The sequence below is a fragment of the Hesperophylax consimilis genome, chromosome 10 (genome assembly GCF_061612785.1).
Source record: "Hesperophylax consimilis isolate HC1 chromosome 10, BYU_Hcon_1.0, whole genome shotgun sequence".
In the NCBI taxonomy this organism is placed as follows: Eukaryota; Metazoa; Arthropoda; class Insecta; order Trichoptera; family Limnephilidae; genus Hesperophylax; species Hesperophylax consimilis.
The window spans coordinates 23,329,104-23,355,308 of NC_142845.1; the positions used below are offsets into that span (position 1 = coordinate 23,329,104).

The 26,205-nt window shown below is 33.7% G+C and overlaps 1 protein-coding gene across 1 annotated transcript in view; it reads left to right on the plus strand.

The window, feature by feature from the left end:
• The window catches only part of LOC149420470 (uncharacterized), a 744,323-nt gene that overhangs the window by 716,488 nt on the left and 1,630 nt on the right, over positions 1-26,205 (plus strand). Inside the window, exons 10-11 of the mRNA XM_089636727.1 lie at positions 4,019-4,168; positions 7,841-9,042. Of these exons, the coding sequence (XP_089492853.1) occupies positions 4,019-4,168; positions 7,841-9,042 (1,352 nt within the window). The remainder of the gene's footprint in view (positions 1-4,018; positions 4,169-7,840; positions 9,043-26,205) is intronic.

A 26,205-nucleotide genomic window follows, 5' to 3' on the forward strand; every position in this document is an offset into this window, starting at 1 on the left:
ACACGAAGTATCTTGAGATACAGTGCAAAAATACATCCACGACCGCAACTGATAAATAATATGTCAGTCTTTAAAAACCTCTATTACTATGAAAGAAATAGCGTTACGCCATCAAACTAACTGTTATAAAAATGCTTCTTTATCACTTAGGTCAACTGAATTTTTTTCCAGAGATCATTTAGATTCAAGTACAAAAGTTCAAATTAGGTGGTCTAATAAATGTTTGCCGCAAATTTGACCTACATTGTATTTAAAGTTTGTTTATACTTTGGTGATTCAAATGCATAATTTCTTTTTAAATTACGTGATGGTTTCTAGAATTTTTTCTTTGTGGTACCTAATATGTTAGAATTATTATAATCAACATTGTTTTGTTTTGTTATGTTATGATAATAATCCATGTATTATGTTACACTTACATACATAAACTGTCAATTTACTCTTTAAAAGCCCGATAGGGCGTTAAAGAATATAAAAAAAAATATATTTTATATTATGTTACCAGAGTGCAGTTTAAATATTATTGTCTTTTAATTTTGACACTTACCTCAAAATATCATTTTTAAATAGAATACCTATCACCATCTATAAATTATTATATGCGCCTAAATAAGGTTTCAATTCCATCAACACTGAATCATTACATAGTTCCGTTCTTCGTTGCGGACGTGTTTTAACCGCTCCGGTTTGTTTGATCCTTTCAGAAGGTTTCCCTTGCTAAGAGATCGCTGAAAATTGTTCAGCATCCGTGTTTTATATAGTGCTTACCTTCTTATTTCACGAAATGTGCGTAACTTCTACCGTTTAGCCGGAATTTGCAATTATTATAGCATTTTAAACCGATTAATTTTTAAAAGTGAAGCTAGAACGAAGATTTCTCAATGCAGTCGAAGATTTTATACCTGACTCAAGTGTCAAGTGGTGTTGGGAATTACGGGACCTTTTCAACCGAGGATGTCTGCATGGAGGACAGATAAGCCATATTTTGTTTAAAGTTTTTGTCTTTGTTTTTATTTTCTGTTTTTGTTTATGTATTTTGTTACAGATGACACTCATAAACTTCACTTTGACTTTGGTTCAAGATTTTGCTTATGATAGCCTGCGATAAGCGAGCCCTAAGGGTCTGAGACAGAGGTGTGAAATCGTCGGATCACGACAATAGAAAGAAAGAATGTATTGGAGCCAGGAAGGAGTCTGAAAGGGTCGAGAGGATGCACTAGGTGGCATGAAAGGCTGGGAGGTGACTGGAGAGACTAAGGTAAACTAGGATGAGGTGATTTTGCACAGCGGTGCTGCCAAGGTCTGTTATCTATGTGAGGATATTGTGTCGGCGCTCTTTATTGGCAGCAGACACATGTCAGCGCTATATTAGCGGCGGACACATGCCTGAACGGATGACGAGCCTCGTGCTGGCACAGTTGGTGGACGGGGTAGTCTCTCTCCCTGCAGCAGCTGGTACAGTTCATTCGCTACCTAGGACTCTTGCAGCAGAGTCTCCATCTTCTGTCTTCGTCGAGCGTCACAGCGGTGCTGCCAAGGTTTGTTGTCTATGTGAGGATGTTGTGTCAGCGCTCTTTATTGGCAGCAGATACATGTCAGCGCTATATTGGCGGCAGACACATGCCTGAACGGATGACGAACCTCGTGCTGGCACAGTTGGTCTAAATAACAAATGTAGATCCTAGGAAATAAATTGTACAGCGCCCTTGAGGTGATTTTTCACAAAAACGGCGCTATACAAATTATCCAATTATTATTATTATTATTATTATCAACACGACCGCAACTGATAAATAATATGTCAGTCTTTAAAAACCTCTATTACTATGAAAGAAATAGCGTTACGCCATCAAACTAACTGTTATAAAAATGCTTCTTTATCACTTAGGTCAACTGAATTTTTTTCCAGAGATCATTTAGATTCAAGTACAAAAGTTCAAATTAGGTGGTCTAATAAATGTTTGCCGCAAATTTGACCTACATTGTATTTAAAGTTTGTTTATACTTTGGTGATTCAAATGCATAATTTCTTTTTAAATTACGTGATGGTTTCTAGAATTTTTTCTTTGTGGTACCTAATATGTTAGAATTATTATAATCAACATTGTTTTGTTTTGTTATGTTATGATAATAATCCATGTATTATGTTACACTTACATACATAAACTGTCAATTTACTCTTTAAAAGCCCGATAGGGCGTTAAAGAATATAAAAAAATATATATTATATTATGTTACCAGAGTGCAGTTTAAATATTATTGTCTTTTAATTTTGACACTTACCTCAAAATATCATTTTTAAATAGAATACCTATCACCATCTATAAATTATTATATGCGCCTAAATAAGGTTTCAATTCCATCAACACTGAAACAACAACAATGAAATCATCTAAATACAAACAATATTTTAATCGGTTCAAATTTGAAAATTGTAGACCATAGATATATTACTTACGTAGACTGGTTATAATGTCAGAATCAGCATATTCAGTCATACCAATGAAAATGGTGTGTTTTAATGTGATGGTGTTATATTCGTTTTTGACGATTTATAAATTCTACGAATAATAATTTATACTAAGCATATATATTTAATAACGGCTTTTTTGATCAAAACAACATTACGTGGAATTAAATACAGACGATATCTGAAATCTCCCGGTGAAAAAACATAACCTAAAAACAAGTTTATTCTTAGGGTAGGTTTTTTATTTATGAATTCGTATTTTTTTGCTTATTTTCACAACTGACAATACCATGAAAATTATATGATTCGTAACTAACGTAAGTTCGCGAAATTTTGGAAATCATGGGAGTATGATTAAATGACATTCTAGTTTATTATATTTTTTCGCTTTCATACAAGACGTGTTAGAAGGAAGATTTATAGATAACATTTTAGGACGATCTTCGATGACGCATCTACGATTCTGCCAGGACTATTATACCTATATAGAATCGATATCTCTTCTAAAGTGAAGTAGGATTTTGAGACACCCCTAGTTGTGGGTTCAAATCTTGGCATGCGCATAGTTAATTTAATTTAATTAATATGTGGTGTTACACAATTAACACAATAAAAAAATAGAATGGAAGGTACTATCAGTATCGCCCGGGAGAAAAAAACACCATTCAGAATATTGAAACGTTGATTGAAATGGCTTTCACCGTGTTCGATAACAAGATCAGAATAGTTAAATACTTCTCAACTATTCCATCTCTTTCCCCTCCTCACTACCTTTAACCTCAAAATATGCCCCGATTGGGGATAATTGCCCATAGTCTCCATGGGGACGGTTGGGAGCAGTTGAGACTCTTGTGCGGTATTCGCATTATTTTGATTTTCATTACTGGGTAGTAGTTAGTAGGGATACAGTTTTTTTTCCCACGGTGTAAATTTTTTCCCTATATTTTATGGTGAAGTCGGAGAAAGGGTGAAATAACTCATGAAGCCTTTGTGTGTTTGTTAATTAAATAAGTAAATGTTGATTAGAGCTTTAATTAAAACCGAAACAAAGTGGCTTTGAAAATTAATTGCTATTAAAATGCCGTCGAAATAATCAAACCAAAAAAGTCTGAAAAATAATTTGACAATTTTACAAATCGTACAACATACGAACGGCCCGCTAAAGTATGTTCACTGGACCTAGTTAAGTGATATCAAATATGTATCAGTATCGTACCATTATTTCATTAATTAATCTAAGCATCTGTAAAACATTTAAACAAAAGAAAAACGCACATGTATTATTCCATTAATTCGTCTAAGCATCTGTCAAACATTTAAACAAAATAAATACGCATATTAAATAAATAATTATTCACAGGCCTGCTTAATCGTTTATCTGATAATATGATTTATAAGTATTATTTCCAATTTTGAAAATTAAAAGTTCATTGAACTTGAATAATTTTAGACAGAATGCAGGAATACAATCTTAAATCACGCACCCATGCACCGACAACCAAAATTAATATATTTTGTATTAAACAAGTATTTTTCCTTTTATTCCAGAACAATGCCAGTCTGCTAGGCGAGTTCTGCAAGGAGGAAGTGCCGCGCCTCTGCGACCATACGCTTCTGAGCAACAGCACGCGATCCACCAGACCTTGCTCCCTGCAGGAGAGCTACGTCACTTCGGGGCCTGAGATGACCATTGAACAAGTAAGACAACGACAATATCACGCAGATCAGATGCTTACCAGTATTTTTATAATAGCATATAACCGCAACTTCAAAGTTCTCTTGACTGTGTCCTGGACCCTTAGAGTAAGGTCAGGTTGTTTCACAGAATTTGAAAAATTCATTAAATTTTAACATTAATTTCAATAAATTATTATAAGCAATAATTAGTCGCCTGTAATATCAATACAAATTGTAAATATCTCCCGAGTAAAAATAAATGCCGCCGACGGGAATTGAACCCGTGCCTTCTTATATTCAGTCAGACGCTCTAGACCACTGAGCCACGTCGGTTTATTTCCAACCCGCCAAATAATTAAATATGTACTAGTACTCGAATCAACAATTACTGCTTATTATATTTAAAAAAATATATATTATTTATTTAATTTCCCTGTGGGGAAGCTTTACCCGGACATAAAGTCGGAAATAATAATTTCAATGCTATATGAAAGTCCTATTTGATTTCTGTTTTTGTATCATTATGGGAGATTTGCTTCACATAACTGAAACAATAACATAACTTGAATAAATCTTTCACATAACTTTGAAATTTGATGAATAGTTCAAATTCTGTGAAAAACCTTTCTTAGAATTGTGCAATTGAAGACCACAAGGGAAAAACAGATTTACATAAATCAGAATTTAATGTTTAAAAGTCTGTATTTTTTCGCTGACATTAATTGTTAATATTTTTCTCACTATCATTAGTATTCGAACTATTTTTTACAAACTAATCTTTGAATGTATTCTTTTTCTTTATTCTCCTTTGTATAACTAATCTTTTCTTTCATTTTAAGACACGTAGAAACACTGAAAAAATTTTAAGCCTCTGTTAAACAAAACATCTATTTTTATCTATTTTCGCGTGGATGCTCGTGATTCTTGCTTTCCATCTAAAGTAAGCAAATAAACCGACGTAGTTTTTGTCAACAATGGTGTTTACTAAAACAATTTCTAGCCTCAAAGATATTCACTAATGCCACTAGATTGCATTGTTACTTCAATTTGGGTTATTAACTGACATTCCTATTTTTTATTTTAAGGGATTAATTTAATATTATTGTTGGAAAACGCGTGGGCATAGATCTCTGAAAGCATTAGTTCTGAAAAACGTTTTTTTTTCTTAAATGAACTTAGATAAAGTATATTTATTTATTTGACGCCCGAAGGGCTTTTACAGATATAAAACAAGTCGAAATTTAATAGGATGCAGAAATATAATAATGAAAATGAGTAATTTTTAAATATCATTGGGTATAGTTCTTGCTATTTTGCAGTAACTTATCGTAAAATTCGCATAAAGCAGTACAAGCTTACAATTTTATTTATTTTTATTTTTATTCCCGATAGACTTCTACATGAATTATGTATATTATAAAAAACATATTTACAAACATAAACGATAAAAAAGAAAGAAATAAAAAGCTTGAACATAAAATTTATGGTTAACCATTTGTTGTCAATGTACATTCAAAAATATGATACCAAATATATTCCAATGAAAACTTTTTATGGATTCTATGAATAAAATGTATTTTTTCTTAACGTACCTTTATTATGTAAGTACACTCTCATAACTCTCAAAACACAATAAAACCACCCACCGAAGCATTATCCGAGACTGAAGCGATACACTTAGGTATATGAGTTTTTTGTTGACCTTATCGTTTACCGAAATAAGTTACGTTTTTCGTACACGTAATCTTTACTAAAAAAATTCAGAAATCGGAAAATCAATTTCATGGGCCGGTCTGGGACATATGCAATCATATGTATCTTAAGATCTCGCGTAAAATGGTGACATATTTTTCCCTTTTAAATTGGCATGGATTACACTTCTGGTGATTACATATTCAGTAGTAGCTGCCTATAACTCACATTCACAAATAAGGATGCTTCCACGCTACCTCCCGAGGTCATTCCCTCATAGAACACACCTTGGAAACCAGCTCAATAATTTAGCGATACACTGAATTTTTGATAAGGGTAGCACAAAACACGGCACGGGGTACTACCTTCCCACTTGTCACTGATGAGGCTTGATAGATGATCGGGCTAATGGAAACCACGGAACATTACCTACATCTGCCTCAATTACCGTTCACGTCAGATGTTTCCACCTACACCCTACACGATTACTGCATCAAATACCTGTTAATATAGTTTTACCCGTCTTCAATAGAGCGCCCATCTGCGCTAATAATTTTAAGCGATACAAATAACAAATGAGTGATATTATTATTATTATTATTCTTACATTAACTCCATGCGGGAGGTTCTGAGGAAAATAATTATTTCATTGTACATGTCATCTTTAGGGATGCCGTGTGGGGAATCTTTTAAAGGAAAGGAAGGAAAGGTAGTTCTGGGAAGGAAAAAGCCATGAGGGGTGAGTAGGAATCTAAGGATCAGTGTATCCAGGAGTGACAAATGAATAATATATCCCTCCCGTATATATATCCTGCTGGTGCTGGTGAGCAGGCGCATCCTAAACACACCTCACCCGATGAACTCAGGAACTCCTGCTGAATCACTAAACGTGGCGAACCACTTGGGGTGGCAGAGGTGTTGGTTATCCAATAAATGGTTCCTGGGGTGGCGAAACCCAAACCCGCCAGCAAAATTGTCACGATAATCGTTGCAAAATTGTCAGATTCACAAACAACAAAAGATTTTTAAATAAATAAAAATCCATATTACAATTATATTATAATATGTCAACATTTTCACAAGTGTGTGAGAATATCTCTGTTTATCTATGTTTGTTCTAGATACATTGATTTGTTAATTGTACTGTACATGCAAATTACAAGAAATGTAGCCTATTATACATTTCTACACAAAGATATTCGTAAGTAATTTATTGAGTTTTTTTTAAATCATTAGTTGTGTCAATTTTATTTTTTGCATTGTTTCAATTTTTGATACCGATTAATCAACGCAAAAATGCTATTTATTAGTGTGTTCGTTTTCTGGTTTGGTTATACAATGAAGATTGAGCGATGGAGATTTCCGGGGGTTCCGTTTTCAATTCATCTATTCGATCTATGAACGGTTTACTAACTGTCATTGTTTTTCAGTCGGGGGCTATCGCTATTCATGCCCGAAGATAATAAAATTTCATTGCGAATTTCTGCCGATTTATAATATATTTCTCTTGAACACATATATCTCTTTCAAAGCATCTTCTTTTTTTCTTGGACGCTTACTACGGAGCCTTGATTAGGAATCTCAACAGCATCGCTTTCAAATCATAAACCTTTTGCACAACTTACTAGGATATTGATTTTAAAATAATCCCCCACTCTTCACTAATCAGTAGTCAAGCCTCCACCCCCACTTCAAACCTAATATATTATTTTTAGTAAATATTTTGTAATATTATTCACGTTAAGATAGTACCTGTATATTTTTTCGTGAGAAAGGAAAGGTTGTTTCGAAACCGGTCGGCGTTCATACAAAAAATAGTGGTTTAAGCCCTCATAGGTTGTTGGTAAATATATGTGCCACTTACCTATGAAATTCAATAATAACTGTGCTCTATAAAGGGACAAAGCAATACAATTTCATGTAATTATAATGCATACCCACAAAGTTATAACTGCATTCAATATTTTGTTGAAAAATAATATTTTTTTCTGTTTTTCGCAGGTTCTTCGCCAAGGTTCCGCCCTCTACCCCATATTGTTCGTCATCCGATACGAATTCGTCGACATCAGCCAGCAAGGACAAGCAATTCGAGGATCACAAAGTCTGTGCGATAGGGTATTCAGATCCACCCCTGGAGCTCAAACTTCAGGCAGATTTCAATCTCCCAAAAGCATATTCTTCTATGGAAGAGGCGGTGCACAAAACATGAGTTGCATCCTGCGGTTTGAAGCCGGTCTAGGAGAAAGAATCCGATTGACCTTCACTAAAACAGCCTTTGGAAATAAAGAATGTTATTCTTACAAGGATACAAAGACAGGAAGATGGAAGTGTGACAGATCGTATGTGCGATATCAAGGAAGCTATCCATCATCGTTAGGATTCGCTGAGTTAAAGATAACAGAATATCCGTGGGCGGGTATTGCTTTACCCCGAGATTGTATTTGTTCAAACATGTCTGAACCCACTATCATTCACACTTTAACGGCCTCTGTTGTCGAAGTTAATCTTACCATTACTATGATGAATATCACCGAAGACTTTAATGATTTTGGCTTTGAAGGAGAGTATCAATTCTTACCAGTCAATTCCGCTGATGATAACATTTGTTCTTCTTCATGGGGGGAAAGGAGACTTAAAGGGTCAAGCGGAGAGATCTCAATGAAGTACCCTCAATTTGATGACTCCCCTTTTCCAGATATTTTGGACACAAATATAATTTCAGAAAGTGTTCGTTCTGACGATTTAGCAGCGGACATTTGCACTTACCAACCGTGGTTGATCGAACCTGTGGATTCAAACATGAACTATGTATATATAAAAATAAAGGGGTTCGAAGTGAATCAAATATCTTCGTCTGTGTGTCCGACTTCGAATCGCATACTAGTTTACTATGCACTCGACACGAGTTCCCCAAAGGAGATTTGTCCGGCGCCCAGCGTGGGGTACGACAAGACGAACTTCGACGTTCAAACAGTTGAGTTGTTTTCTAAAGGGTGGAAAATGAAAGGAGACCAGTCAGACTCGGAATTAATTCTGGAGCCAAACTCGAGAAGTTTTGTCGTGGAGTTTCTACAAAGGGAAGCTGGGAAGTACACGGTCAAGTGGATGGAGGTATCCAAGCGACAAGCTCCTGGTGGCTCCAGCTCTTCCTACGTCTCTCCGAGCTCTTCCATGCCCAACGTCATACAGGACTGTCTTTACAGGTAAATATGACCAACATATTTCATTCAATACACTATTTTTACAAATTTTGAATTCAGTTGACCAGTTATTGGAGTTGGCAACGCGTCGTGTTCGCACCCAAGTGTCATGACTTCAATTCCTCGGCTGGCTAAGACCTCGATCACGATGCAACGTTTCCGCTTAATGTGATATCTGGAGAATATTTGAAAATCTACTCAGGTTATTCGTAAACCGAGAACGTTTGTCTTTTTTTTAATACAAAAAAGTGTAGTAATAATATAGTACATTTGAAGATACTATCAGTATTACCTTTGTTGAAACTACTCAAAAATGTGGTAGGTATCCAGATTTAAATAACCATCAAATCAGTATTGCCCAAAATAAGGATGTCATAGTTATACCGGCTTCGAAATACGTGAAAACATGGGCGGGATAACATTGTATGAAACACTTTTTATTAACTTAAGCCTTCTAATTAAATTACATACTTACAACTATTTGAAACTTCTGAAGAGTTAAAGGTCAAGATCCTTTTTCACGCTTTAATTAAAATGCCGTATGTTTTTACTCTCCTCTCAACTGTTTTACCTAAAAAGTCAGAAGCAAAAAAAAAAGTCAAACTTTTCTTATTTAATTCGTGAAAAAAGCTATATTTATCGTAAACAACTTCTGTTGAAATAGAATTAAAAATAATCTAAACTTCTAAACATTGTTACGAGAAGAACGTCGTTACGGAAGTCGTAAGATAACGATTTTTAGCGGCGGTAAAGTAGGTAGTAGCTTTAAATCTGTTTAAACTTGGCTCTCACTGTTACACTTTGTGTACTAAGCCGTATTAGCGATTTGGTGATTATAAGTATTTATAGAATATTAACAGAGCACCCTATAGATTTCATAGTAATCATAAGGGGTAACTTTTTTTATTTTAAAATTAAGAATTTAAAAGAAACAAAAAAGTATTCATGCAAAGCTGCCACTTAGCAGCGTGTCTGCAGGTTCTACCGTATTTCATAAATTAATAAATATAATACCTTTATTTATTTTTGTAAATAAAGTTAAATTTACTGTCACTACAAAGTCTTTGTCAATTTTTTAAATTAATATTTTGTAGTGAACAATCCAATAATCATATACAATGGCTGGGTAGTAAGTAACCCAGCAGAGGAAACTTTTTAAAACTCTTTTGATCTGAGAAACTTCCTCCTTTCTGTAAGTTTTGTAGTCCCCAGAGGCAAGTAGAAAAGTCAGATTGACTAAAAGTCGCAGCTCTAGTCATTTCAAGCAACGATAAACATAGATCCAAAATTCCATCTTCCACGATGGAGCCCAGCGTAATTATTTTATTGTTACATAAAAATATACATTATTGCACGTATAATATTTATTCATTGCTGTTTTGATAGCATGACTTCTTGGTTAAGTGCAAATAATATAACCGATCTGCCATACTGTTGTCAATGGTGTTCTGAAATTTTAATATCTTAGAGGTATCTATATAATTTGCATATAAAAAGTAAAAAGTCTCTGCATTATTTGAAATATCTTATTTTATAATATGGTTGAAAACTATAAAATGGTGATGTAATAATAACTTTCTTCTAGTATTGGACAGGCAAAACATTTTTTTCCTTTCAATACTATTTTTATTTTACTTACACGCAGGTCGATAAATTAAATGACGCCCAATAAAAATGTAATCATAGGAACACAATTCGGCTCCTTACAAATATTTGATTTTTATTGTTATATTGCATGAACCCTTCATTCATATCTGTTATAAGAAGGTCTCTTGTTGACATTCAAATCAGCAATAAAATTCCCATTTGGAGCACATGCTTCAGGGAAAACATACAAAGAGATTATTACAGAGTAATGAAATATGACGTCAGTAAAGATTATCCTTAAGGCGATGCACTACGTCGTGTAATATTTTAAATTGAGCCGCTATCAATAATAACCCTTACGTAGATGGCGATAGGGTTTAAATTCCCGCTTAACACCATCCGCCTGTTTTGATTTATGCAAGAAAAAAACATGGCCAAAAAGTGCCGTTTATTTTATTTTGTGGATGTTCAGGCATAAATATTTAATTTTTTTTCGATCATTTTATAAATGACTTAATTTTCCACATAATACAATAAAATCATAACCGAAAATGGGTTCGTAAGTAGGAGATTTTGAACTTTAAAGCAGTTTTCATTGGCAATATACATAATTTTTTTTTGGGCTTATAAAAAGACTTATCTAAAAAATACTCGATCATTTCAAAGGCCAAGATGTATTCTACTCGCAGTATTTAATTAAAGCATCTGAATCATTTCTAGGCGACCAAATTTTCAAACCAAAAACACATGATTTTGCATTACTGCGTAAAATATTAATATGTTTATTTAAAATGTCAGTGGCTGAGTGGAATTATAAAGAGAGTAGGTTAACTTGTAATAGAATCACTATGCATAGTAACGAATTTAATTTTATGAATTGAAAATGACACGTTGGGGCCATTGTAATAATTTAAAAAGGTATGCTAATATTAAAAACGCGTTGGTGCGCCATTGTGATAATTATGTTTTCTATAAGAAGGGATTGCATGGAAAGAATGAAATAAAGTTATTTTAGCAATATTTATGAATTAATAATTTAGAAACATGAGACTCTGAGATGAATTTTAATAATGGTTATAATAAACTCAAGGTCGTGTGCTAGGTCGAATATCGCTAACAACTTAGAATTTAGTTGTAACATTATGAATTACGCAAAAGTGACATAAAGTACCAGGAGATCAACCAACCCGTGATAAAGTATAGGGCGACATGCGGAGATGATTAATCTCTACAAAATTTAGTAATAATTTTAAGAAGACAGTGTCCAGTCAAATAAAAGAGAAAAAAACTAACGCGACCGTTTCCGTCCGAGATCCCACGTCCAGTCCTTCCAGGATGTCTTCTAGCCGCTTGCCCGCTTGTTACTGAAGTTCCCGTTGCCGGCCAAAAAACCCACACTCTCGCGTTCATGTCTTCTTCCTTTAAATTTACGATGCCAGAGCGGCTTTAACAGCTTTAGTGTTGGTGTTGCCAGCCAGCAGAGATAAACGTAACAGTTCTGTCTTGCAGGCGAGGCAAATAACTGTTACAATCTGACAAAAAAATTAGGCCTGGGTACTGAAAGTGAACCGATTTCAAAATTTAGAGAATTTATAAGAAATGATTCGGTCGCATCGAGGAACTCAGCCTTGCCAGGGCTTTACCGCTGAGTTAATCCGACGCTAGCCCCTTCGATCATATTAAACTAATAAGAACATTAAATTCATTTTCTTAGCGCATTTTTTTTTATTGCTGGAATCTCTTTCCATTACACATCTTTCGTTTTAGATTTGTTTCTTCGATGAATAAATATTGCGGAATTTATTCAATAAACATTCCACGATAAATATACTCGTATATATAATAATCAAATGTAATAATGTAACAAAAACATTCGAGCGAGAAGATTTACTGACGAAGATGACATGAAGGCCGCTGTTGAGGCCCGTTTGAAAATCCTTTGACCGGTTTTAAGACGTTGTATCAGTGATATGAGAAATATGCATATACATAGATTAAATTTAAAAACAAAACACATTTTCTATCCTAGACTCAATTCTCATTAAGCACCCAATAGTTGTAATGGAAAAAAGTTATGCATTTACATATATTAATCTAAAAGTAAAATCTTGAACTATGTACCTAGTATTGCGTTTATGATAATAAAACAAAAAAATCAATATTCACATACCCACCTTCATTACGGAGCTGAAAAATCTTACAGTGTATCTACCAACATAATCCAATTCAAATTCTCATTTAGACACTAAAAACCCGAGGATTTGCCTGAATGATTTTTCTAGACACCACCTTTTTAATAAAAAATGTACGTTATATTTAAGCACAATTTTTTAGCACCAAAAATGTTTATACTAAAATAAACAAGGTAAGTAATAATACTAAATGTACCTACAAATTAATTTCAAGAAAAAAATCCATTATAAATCTCATCAATTTTTTTAATGTTGATTTAACTATAAAAGTAAAAACGATTTATTTATTTCTTTTTAAAGTTAAGTAAATGCTCTAGCAAGTTAAAAATTGTTTGCGTAAGACTTAAAAGGTAATTCTTGTACAAATAATAATATCCTTCCTCTACTTCCTTGTTAAGAAAAGCAATCAATTTTTATTTCTCATGGACCGTTCAATATCCCCGATTAATTAACTTCTCGTTCTACTCCACTGTTTCTTGTCTTTTTCTTTTTATTCTTACGTATGGCGGAAAGGTTACGTAACATAAAACTAAAGTGAATTTTCACTATTCAGAACTTGGTATCATGAAATAAAATTTCCGATGCTGGAACATAATAACAACGATATTACAGATTTTGGTTTCACGCATAATACGCTCAATGGTTAGTAATTTTCAACGTGGTACAACAGTCTAGTTAATTTGATCTTCAAAGATTTTTTGGACTATATATGTGTTTAGAAAATATTTCAATGGTGGCAGCTCAAATCCTTGTGCTATAGAATAAATTTGAGTGTTTTAATATTTAATGGTGTTATTATACTTATTCAATTAGTTTAACCCAATGCATGTAAGTATTATTGACTAGCTGACGAGTACCAAGCTTTGTTCGGGGTTGTGAATGGTTTGGATTAAGGTTTCGGGGTTGTGATTTTTTGTGCACCGAAAAACTGGGTGCATTTTTCAGGTGGATATAATATTATTGTAAAGAATTAAAAAGTTTGGGGTCATCCTCGTCTTCTGTTACTATTCACTACCAAGTCATACATTATCAAAGTATTTGATTAATTTCATAATGCCATGTCTTACTCGGTAGTCCCAGACTTTTTCGACCATTTATTTTATGAAGTATTGTGGAATCTAAATTATTACTGTTGAAAATTTTCATTATGTCGATTTTAATTTGACTCCGTAGCTCATTCTAGTGCAGAGGTAATGTGTTAAGTCTTCCTGTCTTACTTACTTACTCTCCCTCCTTTTTCTACCATTAAAACCACCGCAACAAAACTCTGACCACTGTGGGACTTTCTATGCATAATTAGAATGTTCGTTCATAAATGATTGCCTAACAACCTCTATGAAGAATTGAATTATTTGATAGCCCATATTCTATAATTTAAAACATAAATAAAAAGGAGCACATATCCATACTAGATATTTGCTATTCTTTTCGATTTAAATAATATTTTTTCAGTTTGGTTGGGTATTTTGGCCTCAAATCCAAATTTAAGTTTTGTACGAAAAAGGCCGCACAGCATTTTTTGACAAATCACCATAAATGTTACGGTCACGCCACCTCCCGTTCCCTAAAATAAAGCCAGAGTCTTAACGACGTAAGTGAAGCAGCCGTGCACAAAAATTTGCGACGCGTGGTCCTGGTGTATTGGACAGACCTACCGTTGAATTTGCCTTATCAAGTCTTTAAAATAAAGTGGGAATCTTAACGACATAAATGATGAAATCGTGTGAAAACAATCTTCAACTCGCGGCCCGGAGTAATGGATGGACCTACGGTCGACTTTCCCCTAGCAGGACTAGAAAATCGATCTTCCAGAGGGTTTATTTTTATTATTTCTGACGAACGTATTACTAAAATCTCAGTCTTATGTCGCATTAAGTTGGTTTTTCCCCTTTTCCTGATTGGCTCGTCTATTAATTTTGATGTCTATGTGTGAAATAGTTTTTAAAATACTTACAAAATATGTTTTTCCAGCCCTCGAGTTTTTAAATATTGTGTCTGGTAATAAACAATGCGAAACATTCCGTTTTCAAAAGTTTTCGTTTGCTTTTTTTCGTTCCGACTTCGAGTTGATTAAGTTGGAATCTCATTCGGTTATACCGCCAATTTCCTCGCTAGCTTTATCTGCGCTCTATAAAAATGCCGTAGGTCGCTAAACAGGGGCGGTTTATAGGATATATTTTGATTATTAAATGAGAAAACTTAAGGGTTTCGTATTTAAACCAGTATTTTCCTCATTAATAGAAACAAATAAATATGAAATAAAATCTCAAATGTTGCTTTTTTATGGTGCTGAGGTTTACTATCGTCAAACAAGAAGACACTTCATTTCCAAAAAGTGTTCCGGTTTGTTCCAATACAAATGGTATTATTTAACTAACTAAGCCATGGGAATTATTCCTCCATTGGTAATTTTCAAATTTGTTTGCTATTTTTAATGGGTAAATTCATCGCAACTAAAATATTTAAAGCTAGAAAGTCGGCTGCAAAAGCAGAAATTAAATTAAAAGGGTTTTGAAAAACCGTTAAAATGTAGCAATCCGGACCTTCGTCTTGCCGGAGAATTCACTATTTATTTTTCATTTACTGCCGCTGAATCTGCAAAAAAGCGGATTAAAATTATCGATACTGCACAGACTGCTATGCACGCCCCGACACACCCCTCTCTCCCTCTCGCAGACCGGATGCCGGAAGCTAATCGTGTTTTCATTTGATAATTCAAATGCGATTTCAATAATAAACCTCGCGCGTACAACTCTCACAATCCGGAGGAATTGGAATTGGTATGAGAGGTTTTTAACCGCACACAAAGCTTTAAGCTCAGAGTGGAAGAAAAATTCGAGCGTGCTCTAATGCTACACAATTATTTATAAGGGAAATGGTAAATTTAAAGGCTTTGTATCATATATTACTGCATAGAATAAAGAAGAAAACTTATAGTGTCATATGTACAAATTTGAACGGAAACAAATGTGCTACTGACTGAGGACCTTTTGGTTCTGGACCATTTAGCACGCGTCTCTCTTGCACTTGCCTGAAATCGTATCCAGTTTAAATTACGTAATCATGGTGAAACCTAAATTGTATGGAAATATAGGCCAAAATTGGGTTTATATTTGGATCCCTAATCGCGTACATGGCATTTTGTGTGTAATTATTTATTCTATGTATGACTGCTTCTGAATTGACAAGGTTTTTGCGTAGTATCTTAAAAATTTATTATTAGTAGTCATGCCAACAAATTTTATAATCATGTTATTATGTTTATCGCATTTTAATACTATTAAATTGGTTTTACGAGAGGTCCTTGCCCTCGTGTGTATTATTACATTTCAAATCCAAATTAGAATCGCAAATATTTTAAGTGTACTAATTCCAAGTTATAGTCCGAGTCACCGCAGGAGTGGGAATTTCGTTTAGTCTTTTACACTCAGGGTGGATTAGGGTGCATGGAATTTTTTTTATAAATTAGTTCTCGCGGGGTGCGGAATAGATGCTCTAGGTACATATAATTAAGCATAAAAAATATCAATTTAAAACTTTGATAACAAGTACTGCCCCAAAGCAGTTGAATTATTTAAAATCTGTTAAAAAATGTCCTTTTATAAAACAGTTTGGTGTCAGTATTAATACTTTAATTCTTACTTTTACATTTCATAATGAGTAAAAATCGCCGCGCCTTAAGTATTAATATTAAAAAAAAAGTGATAATATTTATTTTCCCGCGAAAATTTGACAAATTGCTGAGTCCACTTTCGCGCCTCGCTCGTGCACCGCGCATTCCCGCGCGCAGTTTTTAAGCATTTGAGTAATTACAGTTTAGAATTATTATTTGGAGTTCAAGTTCAACAAAATAACAATGATTTTATGCAGCGGTGACAAAAACTTTCCTTTGGTTGTGGTGCGGAATTACCACTTGTGTGTTACCAAGTTATGAAGACATGATGAAATATTTAATTCACGTCTCGCAAAGCACAGAAAAACGATTCCAGGATTTTGAAAGAGATACTAGTGAAATTGTTGCTACTAAAATATAAAATATTTGGAAACGAGCGTCTCTACCGATCGTGGAACATCGCACAATTTTGGCGCAAATAAAGGACTACCATGAAAAATATCGGGCGATTCTTAAACCATACAAAGGTAGAAAGCATAGTGAGAGTTACCTTAAAAATCTGGATGATTTCAAAAGACGCAGCCAGACGTTATTTGATATCGCTGCTTGCAAATGTACTTCGTTCGAAATTTTTTTTTTTGCGCAAGATCGAAAAGTATCTATTAAAGAAAGACATTTTTTGATAGATCAAAGAGGCGACAGTAAAATGATGATTGGTTCTTTAGATAGAAAAACTACCAAGCAATATGTTAAGAAAATTAAAGCGCAAACTATATCAAGAAACACAACAAACACCTTTAGATCAACCGTTCACATCTCGCAGTACAGTTTCATGTTTTACTAACGTTGATCTTCCAACTGACCAACAATACTTTGCTTCACCTACTTCTTCTTCTTATGTAATAAATCCAACAGACAGTGGACTATTTGTTGTATCCAGAACATTTGATCGATACAGTATTTCTGATCGGGCAGGTGCTGCCATCGTCTGCTCTACATTGCAAGATATTGGATTAGTGACAACAGATAATCTAACAAACGTGATCGATCGTAATAAGATTCGACGTGCTCGTGCCAAAACTAGGACCACACTGACTGCCATCAATCAGCCCTATTTTGATTCGTGCATTTGCATATCGTTTGACGGTCGAAAGGATAAAACATTAATCATGGAGAATGGACGCAGCAAAGTTGTGATAGAAGAACATATCAGTCTTTTGAAAGAAACTGGCTTACAATACATTGTCCACATAGGCGTTAAGTTCGGTGATGCTAAAACAATAGCTGACAAATTATTTGCATATTTTGTGGCAAAATCCATTGATTTAGCGTGCATCGTGGCTATCGGATGTGACGAACAGCAGTTAATACTGGAACTAAGTCTGGCATTATTCGACATCTTGAAGAAAAGCTCCATCGTCTACTTTAGTGGTTGGTCTGTCAGTTACATGCTAACGAGTTGAGTTTAAGACACCTTTTCGAATACCTTGATGGAACGACAGCAGGTCCTAGAAGCGTTAGCGGCCAACTAGGAAAGTTACTCAAGAACTGTGAACATCTTACTGTGATAGAATTTCAAGCAATAGAATTCAACTTACCGGACATTACAAAATCCCGAGACGATCTTAGAACAGACCAGCTTAATTTATTGGAAATGTGCCGAGCAATCGCCGAAGGACAATGTAACGAAAACTTTGCGAAAAGAAACCCGGGTAACGCGTTGGTTAACAACAGCCAATACTATTATTCTTCGACTATACATTTCAAACAAGAATTCGACAGAAAATCAGGTGATATTGACTGAATTTGTGTTAAAAGTTTATGCTCCGATGTGGTTTAAAATAAAAACACAACCTTCGTGTGTTTACGGGGCGAGACACCTCCATGAAACCATAAAATTGTCTCCTTACCTTCCAGAGCATTTGAAAAAGCTGGTAGATCCCGTAATTCAACGCGACGGGTATTTTGGCCACAGCAAAATATACTTATTAGAGTAGTCTCCAATAAGAGTATTTAAGCTACCTACTTTTAATTTCAACTCAGCAGACTATATTTACTTGATCTACTGAGAAAAACCATCAGAACCACCTCTTACAAAACTGATATCTAGCAAGACAATAATTTATGCCATTGCAGACCACGAAATTATCGAATCCAACATTTTGTATAAGTTCCGATTGATGCCTTGTCATACGCAAGCCACGAAAAATTGCATCAAAGTGGTAACAGCATCATGCTCTGCTGTTTGCGGTCTTGAAAGACGTGAAGGGTGGATACAAACAAGCCAGAATCTTGTCGTATAATGCCAGTATTCAATTCGAAGAAGGACTATAAAACACAAAAATCTTAAGTTTTATGATTTTTGACTTTATTTTTTAACATTGTTTTTTTTGTGTAGCAACGGTACGTTTATTGTTTCTTGATTTGCGAAAAAAAACTTTCCTGGATTGCCTGAAATGAAGAAAAATCAAAAAAATATATGTTAATCGTTAAACCATCTCTGCCAACCTGTGCCGGAAAATGGCTTGATAATTACGTTAGGTTAGGGGAGGATGGGTTTGGTTATCGCGTTCCAATGTCTTAAATAAGTTTAAAAAGTGGTTTAGTAGTATATTCATAACTCTATTTAAGATTTTTTATGACATTTTTTTACTGTTAAGAAATTTTATTTGTACAACTCTGTTTTTATTTGTTTTGTCTTTTATATATTCAATATACAGGGTGTCCGGAAACTCGTAGTACAAGCGGGAAACTGGTGAATCTACATCACATTTGGAGTCGATTTAGTAGTATACTTTTTTTTTATTTGAGCTTTCGTTATCGAGTAAATCGAGTTTGAAGTTGATTTTTTTTTTTTTTTTTTTTTTTTTTTAATCAAATTCTTATAAATTATTACTGAAGATCAAAGTACCCAACTAATTAAAACTATTTGAAAGTAAAACAAATGAAGAAACTCGGATTTGAAGCATTATTTTGAAATCACCCTTCATTTAACCCGGTGTAATCATAAAATATTTCTGCTCTGCTGGGTTAAAACATCTGTTATTCAACCCTAAACACCAGAAAAAACTAACTAACTTAACCCTAAAATAGCCGAAAAATATTTTTTTTTGGTTTTTTTTTTTTTTGAAAATGCTCAAATCAAAAAACTTTATGTTTTTTTGGGTTCCCCATGTGGTGTAGATTCTCCAGTTTCCCGCTTGTACTACGAGTTTCCGGACACCGTGTATAAAAAACGATTTACTAACAAGTTCTGCTTCTAATTATTATTACGCGTGGCAGCTGTTTAGCTTTCTGAAGACAGTTTGAAAATGCCTTCAGAAGGCGAAACAGCTGTCACGTGTAGTAATAATTTCAAAGCAGAACTTTTCATTAATAAACTTCAACATATTTTATTGTGAAAATAGAGTATGACTCGTCAGCGAGAACTGAGATATACGTTACTTGGTAGGCGACACATTACTTTAATTAAATTATTTTAAAAAAAAACGAAGAGTCTCTTAGGGAAATTATAATTTTGTAAGACCGACGTATTTAAAATGTTTTTTACGACCTATGACATTATAATAATAGTGATTTATTTTTGGGCCACTATGCCGTGTTGCGCTTCCTCCTACTTTGGCTAACGTTTCGGACAGCATTAGTGTTCATAATCAGGGCAGATTTATTTATTTATTGGACAATTTGTATGGCGCCGCTTTTGTGAGATATCTTCTCGGGGTTATGTGCTCAGTAAGTTATGTGCTCACATTTGCCTCGATGATGTATACTGTAGGTAACTGTACGAAACGTAGGATAAAGAAGGAGAAAGCGCAACATGGCATAATAAATTAATCACTTCAATAAGTTTGGCCCTGAAAATCTCAAATCCTATATAATTATATAGCTTTTATCAAATGTAATTTTATTCTTATTTTTTATGTTTCAAAATATATGTCAAATTAAAATTATACTACCAACCATGTAAAAGCCCTCTGGGCGTTAAATAAATAAATAAATAAAATAAACAAATTATATTCCGCCAAAATATATCATGTTGCTAATATCTAAAAAACTATCATAATTATGGAAAAAAGATCAAAATAGAATTAAAGGGTAAAATAATTTTTTTCAACCTTTTTTTTTAAATTTGAGATTGAACTCTCTATGAGATAGGCCACGTACCGCCACTGATTATAATTACTTGTACAAGTCATTAACGATTAGAAAGTTGAAAATTTTATTTTGTGAACAAATAAATTACATTTTTCAACCGTTCCTGTGCAAATTTTGTTTCACTAAGGATAAAAATTCCACCATTAAGTCGGATGTCATAAAAATGTTTTAAACCGGCATTCGAAAACCTGCAGGAGGTTCCGCGCGTATTTTTGTACACTCAATCTTTTATTTTGTTCATTCCATTTGTAATTCGAAATAAAAATGCTCGAGCAAAGGGCGGGACTACGAGAAAAGAGCCGATCGCAATTAGGCCTCCAAGCGTCGCGACGTTCAGGAGGGAGAAACGTATTTTTATTTCGCGTCGGTGAAAAATGTCGCGCCGGGCCATTAACTTGATGAGTTTATTTCTACCTTACACCCCGCGCCGCTTCCACCGTCCCTAGAACTTTAAGACGAAATTTTACGCGAGAAATTTTGAGAAGCAATCAACTAAGGATCAAATCATACTGGCATTTACGTCTGCAACAATAATTGTTATTGTGAGTTGATACTTTGAATTCGTATTGTGTTATTGCTGTCATAAAATAAACCGCAATTAATTATATTGATACGACTATTTTTACACTTTAAATAATTACTATGGTTGGTAAAATAGCATTTTGTACTTGTATTTTTTAACTACTCCTTCTCACAAACGTCTTAACCCTGTGATGGTCAGTGGAAAAAATATTGATTCTCATACTATATCGGATAGTGTAACTATGAAAGTTATATAAAGCTATATCTATTTATTTATTTATCAACGCCCTACTGGACTTTTACATAAAGATCACAACATAAATTTAAAATCACAGTATAACACAAATAATAAAGCATAATATACAGTTAACTTAAGTTAAGTTATTATGACAATTAACTTTAAAAGAAACTCTTTAAATTTATATACTTGTAATACAAAATAAAAATAAATTATAAAAGATATTATGTATATTTAATTAAGTATATTATGCATAAATTATGATAACTTACTCGTTATTTACATGATCCGAAAATTGCTGAACTGATTTGGATTTGTACTGTTCTAGAATGAGAGCAAAAATATCAGCGACATCCATAAACTCATTGCCCAGCCTATGTACCCTCTCAATATCTCGATATTCAAATAAACCTTACTTTTTGTCGTTTACTACCTCTTAATGAACGATTATATATTATTATTTTTAATGATAAACTAATGTTTAAGAGACAAGGTTATTTTTGGCATGGCACAAAAGATTACATATTATTTTTTGGCAATAATTATTAACCTGCTAAATTTTTAGATATAATCTTCCGAAACAAAATGCATGCCGCCGACGGGAATTAAACCCGCCAATTGCGCTTCGTCCGTTTAATCAAAACCCGCCAAATTATTCAATATGTACTGGAATTTTTCATACAACGATCAAAGACGTAAAATAATATGGTCCCAATGGTTGAGTGATAAGAAGCGTTGTCCCGGTAAGACAAATTAGGTTAGATTTCCAGTTGAGACCGTTATTTTGTTCTGTTTCAAGTTTTGTTTAGATTTATTTGTATTGTCTTCTTCTTAAATGATTATATATTAATAATGATATGAATAAGACTATGATCTTCATTTAAATTATTGTTATATTTTCGTTCTTAAAATAACCGAAAACTTTTTATAATGTATGTTTCATTTATTTAACTTGACGTAGGTATTGTTATTTTTTAATGTGAATACCGCAAAAGAGTCCCAACTGCTCCCAACCGTCTTGAGCCAGTGAGACTATGGCACCCCGAATCGGGGTATGTTGTGAGGCTGAAGGTTAAGGTGAGGTGAAGGAGATGAAAAATAAGAAGGTGGGGGAGAACCTGGCTGTTCATATCTGGTTACCAAACACGGCTAAAGACATTTCAAGCATGGTTTCAAATCTGAATGAGTATATTTTGCTTTTACCCGTTGCAGGATTTCACCATTTAGTAAAAAATAAACAAATTAAATAAATAGTGGTACAATAACATAGGTAGGTGCATAAGCCCTTTGTTCATTGAACACCCGGTTAACTGTCAAAGAAGTTAATCAACAGGTCAATTTTACAATAATAATTATAATGCTCAAACACACATATAACGAGTAACCACAATACAGAAAATTGATATAGAAGAATATCATTACACAGAGAGATAAATATAATACAGGCAACAACTCGTAGACATACACACACTCAAAGGCACACAACATACTCGTAGACATACACCCACTCAAAGGCACGCAACATACTCAAACACACTCATAGCCATATTTTTTACATAAGATTACATGCATAAAGTCAATGGATCCTAATGTGTAGGTGCTTATAAACAATTTTTCTTTTTAAATCTTACTGTATTAACCTTTTTTTTTAATTTTAATGATTCAAATACACGATTCCATAACGATTTTTATTTCTACTGTAACATTTTTCAAAAACATAATTAGTTTTTATGGCAACACAAAAATACAAAAAAATTTAAATAAATTTTTGTTTAGGTTTCCACCATCTTACATTTATAATTATTTCTCAGTAGGTTGCGAGAAAGGAATTAGGCTATCCTAACTTCAATCGAAATTTTCACCTGTATTCTTTCCTTTCTTGAACTATTTCCCACTCCTAACGTAATTACCTAAAAGTACGGTTTAGCCTATTTTTGAAGGTTTTTATCGGAACCTTTTAGTTTGGACGCAAAAAGAAGTGAAAAATACATTGAGGTTTTTATTTTTACTTTCAGAATTTTCATCATGCTTTTAATTCCGTTTATTATATACCTTCGCCATAAAATGCTCTAATGAAATTACTTCGGCCAGATAATGTTAAATGGATTAACACGGTGTCATAAAGATAACGGAAGTAAAAATAACTTTTTTGGTATTATAGATTCATAACGATTTTGAATAAATTTGCATATATACTACGTTCTGCAAATGCACGCGGAGCACGAACCCAGGGCTTTTTTTTTTTTTATAGTTAATACCTCACAAGAGTCCCAACTGCTCCCGTCTGGAGCCAGTGAGACTATGGCAATTGGGGTATGTTGTGAGGCTGAAGGTAAGTGGGGAAGGGAAAGAGGAAGGTGGGGAAGGGAAAGAGGAAGGTGGGGAAGTACCTGGCTATTCAGATCTAGTCACTAAACACGGCTAAAGCCATTTGGAGCAACGTTTCAATTCTGAATGGTCGTCTTACACCAGGGCGATACTGGTAGTATCTTCCACTCTGGAACGTTCCGCAAATATACTATATATTATTTTAATTAATTAATTGTGAAATAACACAAATCAATCAAATAAAATTTATTTGCGCACGCCGGGTTCGAGCCCGCGACCTTCGGAATGGCAGTCCAATGCGTTACCACTGGACTATGCCGGGCTTACTTAACTTACTTAATATTTGAAGGGTCCTTGATAATATGTTTGTGTATCGAAAATGGCGGTGTAAAAATCATCAAATAATTATTAAGGTAAATAAAATTAAAAGGTTATTTGAACATAACACGTCATCACAATAATATTGTTGTCATGCACGAATGTAGTTTACGTTTGAACGTGAAATAAATTAGACGAGTTTGGTGTTAGATACAGACGTAACGTATCGCTTATGTTAGGGTAGGACTTCCACCAAATTCTATGTAGGGCCCCAAACTGGAAGGAGCCCCGACTGGGAGCCAAATCGATACATGTTGAGGACACAGGAAAACATATTTCACATTTTTATTTAAGCTGAAAATGTTGCTTGTGCAGTGATTAAACTCGCGACGCCTATGTAGAAATCCAACGCATTTGTCCACTCGGCTACTAGCTGTTTAAACTAATGTGTTTTAAACAATACTAAAAGATTTCTATAAAAAAATAATATAATGACAGATTTTGGTATAATGAATGACCTAGAAAAAAATTCGCTGTGTATTTGTGAATATAATAATTCACATTTCACTTTCTTCTCCTACAACACTCGGTACCTCTACAGACTTTGGGGCATTGACTAAATAATACATCAATGCTTCGGGGACATCATGGAAAAAAAATTCCCTCGTATTTGAAAAATTATGCACTCCTCTCACTCTCTTCAACCACCTACTCTAGTTACACACAGTGACACAGGCTCCGAGATTATTGAAGAACATATTCAGTTTTTATTTTACCTTTCCAAATGCTAAATATTTTTAAGCCATAATTTAAATTAATGATTAATGCGGTTTTATTAATTTTTAACTTAAAAAATTATATACACTTTTTATTAAGTTTTCTATTTTCTTGTAGGTTTAAGGGTTTCAAAATGTGCCCCAAGTTCCGGGTATTTTTGCCTAAAGCCCAAAATAAATAATGAAATCATTCCATGTCAATCCATGAAAAAAGCCGCAGTACCGTTTGTTTGTTGTTGTTTAGTGTTTTTTGTGTAAAAATCTTAATTCACTAGGGTCACAAACAATCACAAATAGACATACAACTATTCTAAGAAAAACAAAAAATATGTGCAAAAGAAAGATAGTTCAATATCAACAACAAAAAAACATTATACGTACCTACCTAAAACAACAATTTAAAAATTTTAGGCAACAATACTTTGCATAATGAATAGGAAAAATATGATAACTAAGGTTGTTTGATAGACTAATCTCGTAGGAAGTCTGAGGACGGGTTGTTCCTCAGAATTTGAACAATTAATCAAATTTATTGGATTTTCAATTTCTGTGAGATTCTATTCAAGTTCTGTTTTTATATCATTATTGGCCAGTTGCTTCACAAAATTGAAATAATAACAGAACTAGAATAAAACTTTGACAGAACAGAAAACAGAAAATCAACTTTGAAAATTGATCAATTGTTCAAATAACCTTTTAAATATCTAAAACAGAACAGAGTAATTTTTTTTAATACTTATGGGTTTCACCCTTTAAGGGTGGTTTAGGCTATCAATTCATATATTGGAGAGGGGAAGGTGAATTTATATATTATTTGTGTTCAAACGACAAAATTTCATAATTTTGTGTAGTATTGGAGTCAAGTTCAGATTTAAGACAAAATATGAGATATAAAACGTAGGGAAGCCGATTTTTGATAAGACTTATAAAAGAGATGGTGTTCGTGTAGAGAAGGATAACCAAATAATATGTGATTTATAGCTCCTACGTCCAGATCACAGAAAATACAATCTGAGGAGTCAAACACCTGAATTTTTAAAATATGAGAAGGAACGGAACAATGTTCAACTTTCATTGGAATAAGTTGTGTATTGAAAAAAGCGAAGCTTAGTTTGAATTTAGTAAAATATTCTGTCTTTTGAATCATTGTGGTAAACGTTAATACCTATACCGCAGCGAGGACAATCTGGAGATTTGGATCATCTCAAATAAAAAAGAAGAGTTGTGTCATTTCGACGAAATTTATTTGAACATATTATTGACAGTACGGACCAGGATATAGGAATAACCTTTAAGGATACCAATCGCTTCTAAAATTGTTTTGAATAGAGTGACGTAACTATATTTTAATTTGTGTAAAGGAATAGTATAATTTTGGAAAATTTGAGATATACTGAAAACTATTACATATGGCAGGAAGAGGTTTAGGTAGAAGTC